General features: G+C 42.7%; 1 protein-coding gene across 3 annotated transcripts in view; it reads left to right on the forward strand.

The window, feature by feature from the left end:
• NOD1 (nucleotide binding oligomerization domain containing 1) overlaps nt 1–12,771 on the forward strand; it is a 46,001-nt gene that overhangs the window by 31,256 nt on the left and 1,974 nt on the right. For 2 of the 3 annotated variants that reach the window (XM_088150880.1, XM_088150879.1), the window contains exons 9-11: nt 2,438–2,521; nt 6,971–7,054; nt 12,245–12,328. In XM_088150880.1, the coding sequence (XP_088007006.1) occupies nt 2,438–2,521; nt 6,971–7,054; nt 12,245–12,328 (252 nt within the window). The remainder of the gene's footprint in view (nt 1–2,437; nt 2,522–6,970; nt 7,055–12,244; nt 12,329–12,771) is intronic. The other variant, XM_088150881.1, reaches the window with a different exon arrangement.

A 12,771-nucleotide genomic window follows, 5' to 3' on the forward strand; every position in this document is an offset into this window, starting at 1 on the left:
GATCTCCCCATTAATGATTATGTACTTTCTGCAAGCAGAGACAAATTTTTCCTAGATTCCATTCAAAATTCTTCAGCCCAAGGGCTGAGTTGAAGAAAGAACTCCTATTGATTTCTGTTCATTCTGCCTCTACTTGGGATCTGGTTCAATATGTAAATAGGGAATGTCCTTCCATTTGTTTTTGATTCATATCACAATCAAGGATTTGTTGTTATAAAGAAATACACCTGTTATTAGTGCTGAAGAAGAGAAATTAAATGATCTTATTTTCAAACACTTCTAGCTACCGGTGTATGGGAATCCCAAGGTTTGTTTCTACCAAGTGAGATATTTTCTTTTGAACAACAAACCTTCATCCCATATCAGAATGTACTTTCACCCTCCATTGTTTAAAAATGGATAAATTTTAGGCAAAAGTTCCTTAAGACATGTACAAATAACTATCTGGAGCCTGACCTGAAGAAGCATCCGTTCTATAGCTTATGCCCTTGTTTCCCTCATGATGGTCTTCTGGTAGAATCTGCCCTCCCTATACAGTCTAGCAAGGGGAGAATGCTCCAAGTACCCATCCCTAGAGAGATTGGGGGTTAGGACCCAGAGAATGGCATTCTAGACCAGTGATGCCGAACCTATGACACACATGTTAAAGGTGACAAGCCACGACATTTTGGGTGACATTACAGCATTCATCAACACCCAGCAACAACTATTCTCCCTGTTTGAGTTATCAGAGCAACTGAGTTTGTTTTACTTGTATTTCATTTCTGTAATTATTTGACGTTTCTTTATATAATACATAGCACCACACATAATTGGACTATATATTTTTTTTAATGAATGAATACGTAAAGAATTGTTTCTCTTTTGTTCGGTGGGGTGACACGCCAGCAGAGTCAAGTGAGGCATTTTCTGAATTTTTGACATGCCAAGCCCAAAAGGTTCACCATCACTGTTCTAGACTCCCTCTGGAAGAGCTTGCCCCTGAGGCCAAATATGCCCCTCCCCTTTCTTCAGAAAAAATGAAAAGATGGTCCTCTCTTGGAGGACACACTGGCAGAAAGATCTTATCTAGTGGTAGTAGCAGTTCTTTTTCATAGTAGCCAATATCTCTGTTTATAGTGAATTGTTCCATTACAATTCTATGGATATATATATATTTTAATTATTTAGTGTAAGCCACCTAGAGCCATATGAGTAGACAGCATACAAAATGTACACATATGGAAGGAAGGAAAATAGGAAGGAAGGAACTGTTGTCTCCAGAATCTTGATTATTTCTAAGCTTAGGATATTTTCCCCCTTAAAACTTTTGTGCTTGGTTTTTAGGAAGAAAACAGATGTTTTGGGGTAAATGTTCAGTCAGTAAACATTTGTAGACTCTTCTGTATTTGTTTCATAGGTAATCTCCTACTTTGTTTATTTTAGTCTCTTTTTTTCACAAGAACAAACAGCTATTCAAAGGCTTTGAGAGTCCCCCCCCCCCCCCGCCCAAGGCTCTAGGGTGGTTTAAAGTGGCAATAAAATGTATGATATGGGAAGTTAGTTAATGAATTTCATTAGGGCACTTATTCTCCCCAGACCAGTAGCTACTATCAGTGACAATGGAACTTCATGTCTGAGAGCTGACTCTTGGTTTCTCAGTCAGTTGCAGAGCAACACTGTTAAGCAGTTTTGACTTCTCATCTTCCCAACTGTTTTTTTAGAGAAAAGTCTGATTGGATTTGTTTGTTTGCCCCAAGGGCAACAGTCTTGTGATAGCTATATCAGACCTTTAGCTCTGCTTCTGACTGCCACCTAGTCCACATCTGAGACTCTAAACCAGTGTTTCTCAACCTTGACAGCTTGAAGATGTGTGGACTTCAACTCCCAGAATTCCCCAGCCAGCTTGCTCTAGAGAAACACAGCTCTAAACTTTGGAAAAAAGATTTTCCCTGAATTTGCCAAGCCCCTGAAGGCAGCAAGACCTCTTTTTGAGCCCACATCGGAAATGAATAGATGCACAGAGTTCCCGGAGGGCTCAGGAGACACAGGTCAAGGGACTTGGGAGCTGCATTCCTCTCCATATTGTCCAGCTTGCCCTTTCACTTCACTCCCATGCTTGGCTTGCAGTCATGCATTTCTGCATTAACGCAGCCTGGGATGCTGTGCTCAAAATATTGTGAAAAAGTGGGAGGCTTTCTTTAGCTTTTGACTTCACAGCCAACTGCTGATTGATTACCAGGATCCATTTGAGTTAACATAGAACCTAGGAAATCTTTCGGTTTTTTTTTTTCTATATTTAAGATATCTGTAACTCCCCCAGATAGCATCTGCAGAATTTTACAATTAATTAATTTTTTAAAATTATGATTTAAAACCTAATCAAAATAGTTATCGCTGTACACATGGTGCTACCTTATGGATTTTTAAAATTCCTTCTCCATCCTTTGCTTCACAGTCTTGCATTCAATGGCATCACTACAGAAGGGGGTAAAAGCCTCGCAGAAGCAATGAAACACAACAGTTCTGTAAATATATTTTGGTAAGGAACTTGGAGGGGAGGGGATAAACTTTATTGAATCTTGAATTGCCTCTTCTTGCAAAAGGAGGGGGGGAATCTGCTTTGTAGCATCCTAGCCCTCTGAGGAAGGAAGATAAAGTCACAGCATTGGCAAATGTCCTTCTGGCATGCTTGATTCCAGAGAGAACTGGAAAAGCTGTGGCCTCACTAAGCCAGAATGATTTCTTTGTTAACTTGGAGCAACCTGTGTAGTTTCGGCAGTTTGAGAAGGGAATGGCATGAAGAGAGTAAACTGATTGTGTGTTAACCTACCCCAGTAATGTGTTAACCTGAACATCTGGAGAACTTCAAGCTAGAAGAGAACAAGGCCATGCCCATAGCTTCATCCTCATCTCTCCCCACCTCCACAGATTCAAGTAGGTGACCTGAAACTGCACCCCAATTGCTTGATGCAAGTCTAGCTGTCAGTGTAATTCAAAATCCTATTTTATTTCGGTCCCAAATCACATAGAAGGCTGTAATTATGCTCAGCTTTGGATTAATCAATATCTAAGCTTTGCTGACATCTGCTTACTGGTTGTGATCAGGGGGAAAAAAAGGAAGTCACAACTCAGGATGATAACAGTGGTAATGACTGTATCCCCAAAGCATATGTTTTGAGCCGCTACTGAAAAGACTGAGTAATCCTTGGAGGCATTCATGTGGAAAGAGTAAACTCTCCAATTTATTTTCACTGTCAACAAAGAAGCAGAAGAAAGAGGAACTGTTGGCCAATATATCCTGAGGGAGATGAGATCACAACAGTGCCCCGGATCTCAGGAGACTAGGAGTGTTGGCCAGCCAGTACAGATGGTGGATGAGGCAAAACCCCCAGCTTGCCTCCCCCAGACCAAAGTTCTGGGAGTCCCAAGGGAACTTTGGACTGGCCACCTCCAGAGATGCTGTAAGATTCCCCCTAGCCTGGAAGAGCCATGGAGACTTCTGTCTGGACACTTAATGTAGGATTTTGCCCAGCCTATGCCAGAAGTGTCCTCCTATAGAGGCTCCTTTGGTGTACACCTGAGGGCTTTCCCACAGTCCATATCAGAGCTGCCCAGCTTGGGAGATTCCCTGGCTGGCACTGTAGAAGGTTCTTCTCAAGCTTCTCTCAGAGCACTTGCCCAACAAAGCTTTTCTCAGCCTTCTGTGCCAGCATGTGTTCTGTGGCAGAAGGCTGAGAGGATGTCCAAAACAGCCCAAAGCAAGGCTGCTTTGTGAAGCAGCTTCAAAGGGGTGCTTTGTTTGAAGCTTTGTGGAAGCAAAGCACTCCTTCCAGACTTTGCATAGCCCTATTCATTACAGTTAATGAGAATGCAAATAACCTCTTTCCAAACACTGGTACCAATCATAAACTAATCTGTTATTTTAATTTAAGCATTTTTGCCCATGCTCTTCAAGTGAGCAAATGATGTGTAGGGCTTTAGAGGCTTTCTTGATGATCACCCCCAAATGGCAACTGCAAACAGACAGCACTGGCATTACTTTGGACAACAGAGGGCCCCTGGGCTGGCTGTCTTTTCTTCCTACTCTTTTTAAAAATATAGCAAAGAGGTGGCCAACCAGGCATGCAAAGGATAATGAATGCCCATTTAATTATTTTTACTTCAGAAGTATTTTATTTTTGTCAACAATAAAATAGTGATTTCCTCCAAAGAATTCCCAGCAACAAAAGTGCTTTCCATTTTATTTGTGTCATCATGGTTGTGCTATAATTAAGTAGGTGTGATATGGGGAACTGCAGAAGTTCAATATATTTCTTTTATTTGTCTTTTTTTAATTGGGACTGACAAAACTTCTTCATGAGCATAGTAGGAATGTAGAAGAAATGGTTAAGGAGATGATGTTGGGAAATATGTGTATCTTAACAACTGAGATAATCATGAGCCTCTTTAAGCCTGCTTAGTTCACAATCTAAAATTACACGGCTGCACCATTAAAAGAAAGACCATCTTTGCAAACCATCTTGTAATCTAAAAGACAAATCACAAAAGGAAAAGGGGATGAAGAAGAAAATAAAGACACACAGGCCATAATTTTTATAGTTTCATAGATCCTAGTCATGTATTAATTATTTTTATGATTGTTGTCTCATAAGAATGAGAGCAGAGCTATTTGTGCAACCCTTGTCTGTACGCAACTGGGATGGAAAGTTTGAAACAGAAAGCCCCTCTTTTTGTATAGGCTTCCTGTGTGATTCCAGAAAGCCATGGAATAGGAGCTTCTCATTTCAGAGCTTCTGTCCTAGCACATGAATGCAGGGACTCTAAGTTGGAATTGCATGACGGTGTGATCGGTTGGAAGGCATAAACTAAGGTTTCCTGGTTTGAAGAGAGAAGAACCTTGCCCATCTGTACTGTGAGTGCTGGAAAAGTTGAGTTCCAGGGTTTTGTGAACTTCCTTCACAAACCCCTGGAATCAAGGAGAGAAAAAATATATAATTGTGTCAACAACAACAACAACAACAAAAACAGAAGGAAGAAACTGGCAGCTGAAAAAGAAATGTCTTACTCAGGCTTGTCCAAACAAGCAATTATGCAAGAAGTAAAAGTTGCTGGCAGCTTTAAAAAGGAGAATAAAAAAGAGGCTTCTTTCTTCAAAAAAAAGAAAATCTTTTTCTAGCAGCAAGGAATTACGGGCAGAAAGAAGCACCTTCTCCAAAAAGAGCCATCAAAGCAGTTAGTATAAAATACCTTAGAGCAATTGGTACTATACTTTTTATTATGCCAACTGACCTAAGTTGAACACCCAATCCTAAAGAGTACAATTTCCAACCGCTAGATTTTTTTTCTATTTCACTCCTATCAACCCCAAGCCAGTATGGCCCACAGCAAAGGAGGAGCTGAGGGAGTTATGGTCCACAACATTTCAAAGGTTTTCTTGCCTACTTCTGTATAAATCAAAGACCCATTAAGTTTTGTTGATGGGTTGCAGAAGCAGTCTCCTGTACCATCTTCCACTATACTGTACAGTGCTCTGCGATGCTGTAAATATTGTAAGACTGCCAGTTGGTGTTAGATTGTAGTGTGGTGATAGGACTGAAATTCTCAAAGTCAGAGTTGTCTGAGACTGCTGGCAGTTGTAGTCTGGTCTCTCTGGAGAGCATGAGGTTGGCTCATTCATTCTGCCTCTGACATTCTTCCTTCTCACTTTGGGAGCAGAAATATGAAACACTTAGTCTGATATGTCAGAAAGCCTTAATAAATAAATAAAAACAAGACCATTCCACTCTTGTATTTCATTGGAGTTCTAACAGTTCATGGCTGATTGTGACCAGGTACAATAAACAACTTATCTCTAGAACAGCTAGTCCTGGCACTAACAAAAAGGGCAGATGGCATTTAAAGATATCCCAAGTGGTGCCCAGGATCTCGTGCAAAACTCGGGAACAATGGCTATAGCGCTATTGGCTTGAACAACATCAACAAGAAATGAACGGAACTGACCCAGAATATATTTTTTCCAGGCTTCAATTTTCCTTGGTGCAGTTGCAATCGTTAGGTAGGTAGGTAGGTAGATACTGTTCCCGACGCATCTGAATAATATGAGTCAACAATAACATACTGAAAGTCCATTAGAAACGAAAGCAAGAACAGAATCCTGAGGAGAGGTAGAATGGAGGGGCCTGTTGTAGGTCAGCATGGTTGACTGGCTAGAACTTCCAAGGGAGCATTCTTTTTCGAGGTGAAACTATAGTGTGATCTTTTGTTGCTGGTCTCACATGTTCTCAGTATTCACAACCCATGAATGATTGAAGATGGCCTCTGCACTTAGAGGCTTTCTTTCTTCTGGTCTGTGAACAGAAATCGGATCATGGCTTAGGGCAGCTTACAGGCCCCTGAGTAATAACTGAGATCTGTGATGCTTTTGTCTGGAAATACCATATCAGCTCACTGGAATATATCCATAGGGTAGGGGGGGAAAGCTGACTAGACTCGCTGATGTTTACTGGAAGTTCTTTGACCCTTTCATTCCCATCTCCACCCCAGGCATTTCCCGAAACCTCTTTGGGTGATTTACAAAATTGTGTATAATAACAACAGTGATAAAAACAAAAAATCTTCAGGGCATGTAGAAATGACTTTGAGTAAGGAGGGAGTGGGTTGGTTCTCTGGTCTGAGTGACCTCTTACTTTCTCAAGCAAATGGTGAACAAAATGAAACTCTGTCATCTACTTATGCCCCCAAAGGCTATAATGTAAAGCAGTTATGCACAATAGAAATTGCACAGTGCTTGGCAAGCTTGGCAGGCATACAGATTGGACTGAAAAGAGGGGGGGTTTTTTTGTTTTGTTTTGTTTTAATCCATTCTGGCTTGCCAGGATTTTTGACAACACTGCATCAGAGTTAGCAACTAAGACAAGAATGACCAATGTTTTGAACCCCCAACTGTCATTCATTCACATGACTGAAACCCTTTTGTTTCTTCAACTAGGCTAACAAAAAATGAGTTGGATGATGAAGCAGCTGAGAGTTTTGCCGAAATGGTAAAGGTTAACAAGAGATTGGGCTATCTGTGGTGAGTTATGTTGGGTTATGAAGGTCATGGCTGGAGGCAGTAAACCATATTTTAGGCACTATTAAAAATTCTGTAGGAAGATCCATAGCTGGGTATTTGGATTGTTTTGACTGAGGTATACATTTAATGTTATATATTTGTGTGTTTATTTACTTATTTGCAGTCTACACTGTCCTAGTGGATCTCAGAGCAGATTACAAATGAGAAAAATCAAGAAAAACCAACAAACAGCAGAAAAACAACAACAAACAGCAATGTCCTCACTTCAGCAGAAACAAAATATGAAAGACTATCTGATAGTCTTTAAGATACACATTTGTTAAGACAGGTTTTGAATCCCTTCATCCTAAGCAACCTTTTTTGATGCCTGCTCCATTTGAAATTCCAAAAGCACGTGGTGGAAGTTGTCACAAAATGACCCCTTCAGAGGAACTTGCATATTCACAAAATGCATGTGGGCAATCACCAAACATTGATTTACCAGCAAAATGGGTGATCATGTTCTCCATCCTCATCTCTAGTGATAGGCCTTGACTGCTGGGAGGGAGTGACAAAAATGATTACAAAGCAAATTCCACCCCTTACATACTTGCATGCAGTGTTGCAACGTGGGTACAGACGGGTGGAGCTTGCATTATGACACACGTTTCATCATTTTGGCATTATCATGGTTACAAGGGGGTGCTGGGGCTTCTAGGCTCCCGACCACCCCAGCTTATTTGGTCTTTCTTCAGGGTAGATGGGCGCACTGCCAGCTACCATGATTTTTATTTCCTAGGAGTGCCTTTTGTGAGGTGGAGAAGCATTCTTGTAAATGGAGATGGCACTCTAGGCTGCCCTTTGCTTTGAAGTGTGACAGCTTCCTATTTATCCATCTGTCTCTATTTAAATTAAAATCAGGTGGAGCAGAGAGCCTGGCAGGCACCAGGTTGCCTATCCCTGTACTCATAAGATGCTGAGTTTAGATAATCAGCTGAAATTGTGGCTAGACGTGTTGATATCACATCTTGAAAGCCAGAGATGAATTTGTTTTACCGCTTTACATATTATTACATTACCAAAGGAGTAATTTTTGGAATTAGCATTCTTGTGTCTGTTGTTAGCTGGTAGTTTCGAAGCCTGATGCCAGAAAGGAGCAACCTGTAGACTTCAGATGTTGTAGACCTTGAGTCTCTCTCCCATCAATTCTTTCCTGTCCAAGTTTCTCTCTGTCCCATTTTATACTGCTGGGTTTCTTTCTCACACTTCCCTCTTTCTCAGGATTGAGTAATCTTTTCACAAAGCCCCCCTTTAACAGCTGGCTCATTCTGTCCCTACCCCCAAGGCCAGTTGCATTCCTTTACACATCTAACTCTAAAATAGATTATTTGAAAAGAAGAAGGGATCAGGAGAGAAGAGGAAACATTCCCCAAGCTTGGCACCAGTTCTTCAAGTTTCATACCAGCTCTTAAATAATCACTAGTTCAAGGAGAGGAAGAGACTGACCTAGTTGATCCCTCAGTAGACTGAGGATGTCGTATCGCTTCCTGTCTCTTCTGTTTCCTGCTGCCAGATAAAATGGCTGTTGCTCCTGTTCTGCAACCTGATACACCTTTGGGCTCTGGGCTAGGTGGAATGTCTTCCAATGAGGATATGCATTGCTGACCCCAAGCCATTAGGTGTTTCCACAAATCAGACTGGCCACCAGAGTTCATAAATTTCAGTAACTCAGCTGTTATTTCTTCTTCCTATCTGTCCCTTTGCTTTGCTTGTTTTTACATTTCTAGCCTGCTTTTTAATTCAACTGCAATCCTCAAGGCTGTTTACAAAAGCAAGGAGCAGAACAAAACACAAACACCATGTAGGCAAGTTCCAGTGAAAACAGACATTAAAAAGATTTGTGCAAGGCCACAAGCAAATAAAAAAGAAAAGGCTGCCCACTCTGGCCTTTATTTGTTATGGGTTAGTTCAGTTTTCCAGATGTCTCGAGTCAGCAGCTCTCTGACTCTAGCCAGTATGGCCAAAGGCAGGGTAGGAAAAGCTAAAATAGAGTTACTGGTTTCAGTTGGTCTGCTGGACGTATGACTGAATTTAGATTAACCCATGTATATGTGTACTGCCTTTCTGCCAGTGCTCTCAAGATGGTTCACCTCTTAATGAGTAAGAAACACAACAAGAAAATAAGGATGGAGAGAACAAAGAACAAAGCAGGGTCAATACAGGAAGTTTTCTGCAGTGTTTTATGGCAATGTCACATAAAGGGGGTTCACACACATACATATTCAGGTAATGTGTGAGAGGACTATACTCTCTTGCTTGTCCTGCTTCCAGCATACTCTCCAGCCATACCCCCCCACCCCAACCCCCATGGTCATGTGCAGTGAGAAAGGGCCTGACATGCATAAAGATGTATCCCAACAGAGCTGCTCTAATATGAGAACCTGGACTATCCAGAATCTCAACTCACTGGGAGGCCTTCTGCATGTATATCTCTATATGCCATGGCAGCCTCCTCACTTGACCATGAAATTTGGATCCTGCTAGGGAGATGATCTGCAACACAAGCTCTATGCAAGACGCCAGGGGCTTAATGGAACTGGAGAATGTGGTCCTCAAGGGGAGGAGCCAGGGAACAATGGGTCCCAGCCTAGCCAATGGAAAAAGGCTTGGGAGCTTCCTGCCTGTGAAGAAGACCCACCCACTTCTCAAACTTGTCCCACCCAGCAGCCTTTAAAATGGCAAGAACAAGGTGGGATTTCTTGAGGTGTGGGGAAGAATCCCGTAGAGGAGACCCCCCCCCCACTGCCAGAGCCTGGCCCCTTGTGATCATTAATCTGACCTCAGATGGCAGTTGAGCATGGAATACATGTGGGACTGGAACAAACAAGGTTCTCAGCTGCTGCAAGCCTCAGGGCCAGCATACTTTAAGAACGAAGCCCAATATAACTTTTCCTCAAGGTCAGCTTTCATAATCTCCAGACAGAGTAGAGGGTTCGAATTATGGATATTGAAGTCCAACACATCTAGAAAGCACATGAATGTTTAAGGCTGGGACAGAACCTAAACAGGAAGAATTCCCTCTGGTAGAAAAAATGCTCCACTCTATTGTATCCTAACCCATTTTATAAAGCTGTGCAAACAGTTGACAAGGGCAACCAGGTTGCTGTTAAGAAAACACAGTCTAAGAATTGTACACTACACAAACATTTTTTGTTTGCTTGGACTGTCCCACTTTTTGTTTGTCTCTGAAAAGCAGCATTTACCCAGTGATGCTTAAAGACCAACACTGTTAGCCTGTGTGCACATGCATAAAACCTTATTCTAAGCTTCAGCTTTGTCTAACCAATCAAAGAAACTTACATGGCTACCACAGTCTCTTTTCCCTCATTCCAGTAACAAGATCGCAGTTAGCCGAGCAGAATCTCTGCAAGCAGTAAGGGAGACCTTCAAATCACTTAGCAGAGCAGGCCAGTTGTCAACCATTATGTTTTGTGATTTTTCTCATGACCAAAGAAGATATTTGCTTACATCAGGTTAGAATTTGGCCTGGTTTCCCTCAACGGCTTTGTCCTTTGCTGATCAGACAAGAATGGTGCTTGGCTTTTTTTCCTGACACACCACCCTGCCCATACAAACTGGGGGGAGTCATTCTTGTCTATTTCCAGTGAGTGCTGCTACTCCTGACTCAAGGTTCAAAAGAAGTGCATTGTGGGAGATTACTAACCGGGTCCCAATGATTCAATTCACAACCCTGAGAAATGAGTCTGGGAGAAGTTAGGTTTAGCCCATTCTTCCCACCTTGTTTTTGTTTTAAAGCCCTCCTTCTCCCATCCCCTCAAATTCTTTTTAGCTTCACGTTGGAAAACGTGCAAGCACCATGCAGGCAGATGAGAGAGAAATGAGGCAAGGGGAAAAACCGTCTCCTAGCATCCTTCCCAACTGATTCCCTCTGTCATTGTAGGCCCAACACATCTAGAGGGCATCACAGCAGAGGTCTGACCTTGAAAATGGGAAGCAGGGTTGAAGGAGATTAGTACTTGGATGGGAGATCACTGTTGGAAAATACGGGGTTCCAACCAAGCCTGTCTCACACGAGCACAAAGGGAGGGGCGGCTCCGCTGCGGCCTAGCCTTGCTGCTTTGTGTGGGAGGGGCTTGGAGCCCACCTTTTTTTCCCAGTTTCCCTCATTTTCTTTCTCTTCTCCTCATGGCTCTCCAAGAGGTAAGGATGAATCCTCTCTCCTCCTCAGGGTTTGTGTACTAACATTTCACAACCCCAACAATCGCCAGGAAATCCCAAAGCTGAGGGCTAAGAGTGCAAAATGCCAGAAAAAGGCAGTATCTCGAATGACTTCCATGCTATTGTCAGAGAAACAACTTGGATGCATCCTTACCGTCACCAGGCATCAAGCATGACTCCTGGAAGTCTTACCTTTTTTACATCTAGAGGGCACCATGTTAGGAAGGAAAAAAGAGGAAGAGGCATGCTGGAGGGGAAAGACAGAGTCAGAGATAAGGTGGCCTCTGCCTGCTTTTGGTTTCTGTCATGCCCCTCACTTGCTTCTGTCCCACCTATCCTTGGTGTGAAATGCAGCCCCAAGCAGCTTATTCCTGGAGGAATGTGGCTTCAGCAGAAGGGAGTTTGCTCATTTCTGGATTAAACAAACATAAATAAAGCAAGCCTGAATCCTTTGCAGTGATTTACATCTCCCCAGCACTAGTCTTTGCAGGCCTTTGCCGAAGTGGTTCTCAGCCAGTGCAACGTGGCCGGCGAATGGCCTTCTCCGGCAGTTGGGTGGAACCAGCCGGCATCATCCCCCAGACAGCTGCTCTGCTGTGATCACAGAGGAGTCATAGAGTTAATAGTACAATTAAGCTCAGTAACCCTGAAAGAGGCCTGTGCACTTTAAATTGAAGAGGCTTGGAGCCTCTCGGCTCCGCTTCTATGGCAAGATTGTCTGATTCCAAACAAGCCAGCCATGCAGATAGAAATCAGAAACCATTAATTCCTGGCAAGCCACCAGCTTTGCTGGTCAAGGGGAGTGTTGATTTTCTGCATTGGATGCACCACTGGTGCATGACAGGCAGGATGCTCTGGCCAAGTGCACAACAGACAGGATGCTGTGAAGTAGGCATAAACATCAGAGTTTGTCCAGTGTAAACTATTTGTCTTCTTTTACTTGTTTCTCCCCTCCTCCACCCCCTATTCCAGGCTCATCCAGAATCAGATTACTACTCGAGGAGCCAAGAGTTTAGCTGATGCTCTCCAGGACAATACAGCTCTTAAAGAAATCTGGTAAGGTCAGCCATAGAGAATAACACTCACCAGTGAGCCTTCATGCCCTTGGGGAAAGCCTCACTAGATGGAGTATTTCTCCTCAGAGGGAGAAAGCAAGGGTGGGATGCCTGTGGCCCTCCTGCTTGAGCTGAACTACAACTCCCAGCAACCTTCACCACTGGCACTGTTGCTTAGAGCTACCAGTTGTTTGCATTCAGCAATATTTGGATGATCCCAGGTATAAACTAAAACATGCATGTGGGTGTTTTCCAGTGAAGGATGCTGACAGCTGTTATTTCAGTATCTGGAAGGCTACAGATTTGCTGTCCCCATTAACAAGGAGAGAGAGAAGTTCCCTAGGTGGTGTCTCATAGCCTCATTCTTGGTTAATCTTGCTTAATTAATTCCGTCCCAATTAGCTGCATAAAAATCTGAAGGAAGCAAAAGAGATCCCATTTCAT

Source organism: Python bivittatus, unplaced genomic scaffold, assembly GCF_059951505.1.
Source record: "Python bivittatus isolate LINGU-HERP-01145 unplaced genomic scaffold, Pbiv_v1 ctg000610_np1212, whole genome shotgun sequence".
In the NCBI taxonomy this organism is placed as follows: Eukaryota; Metazoa; Chordata; class Lepidosauria; order Squamata; family Pythonidae; genus Python; species Python bivittatus.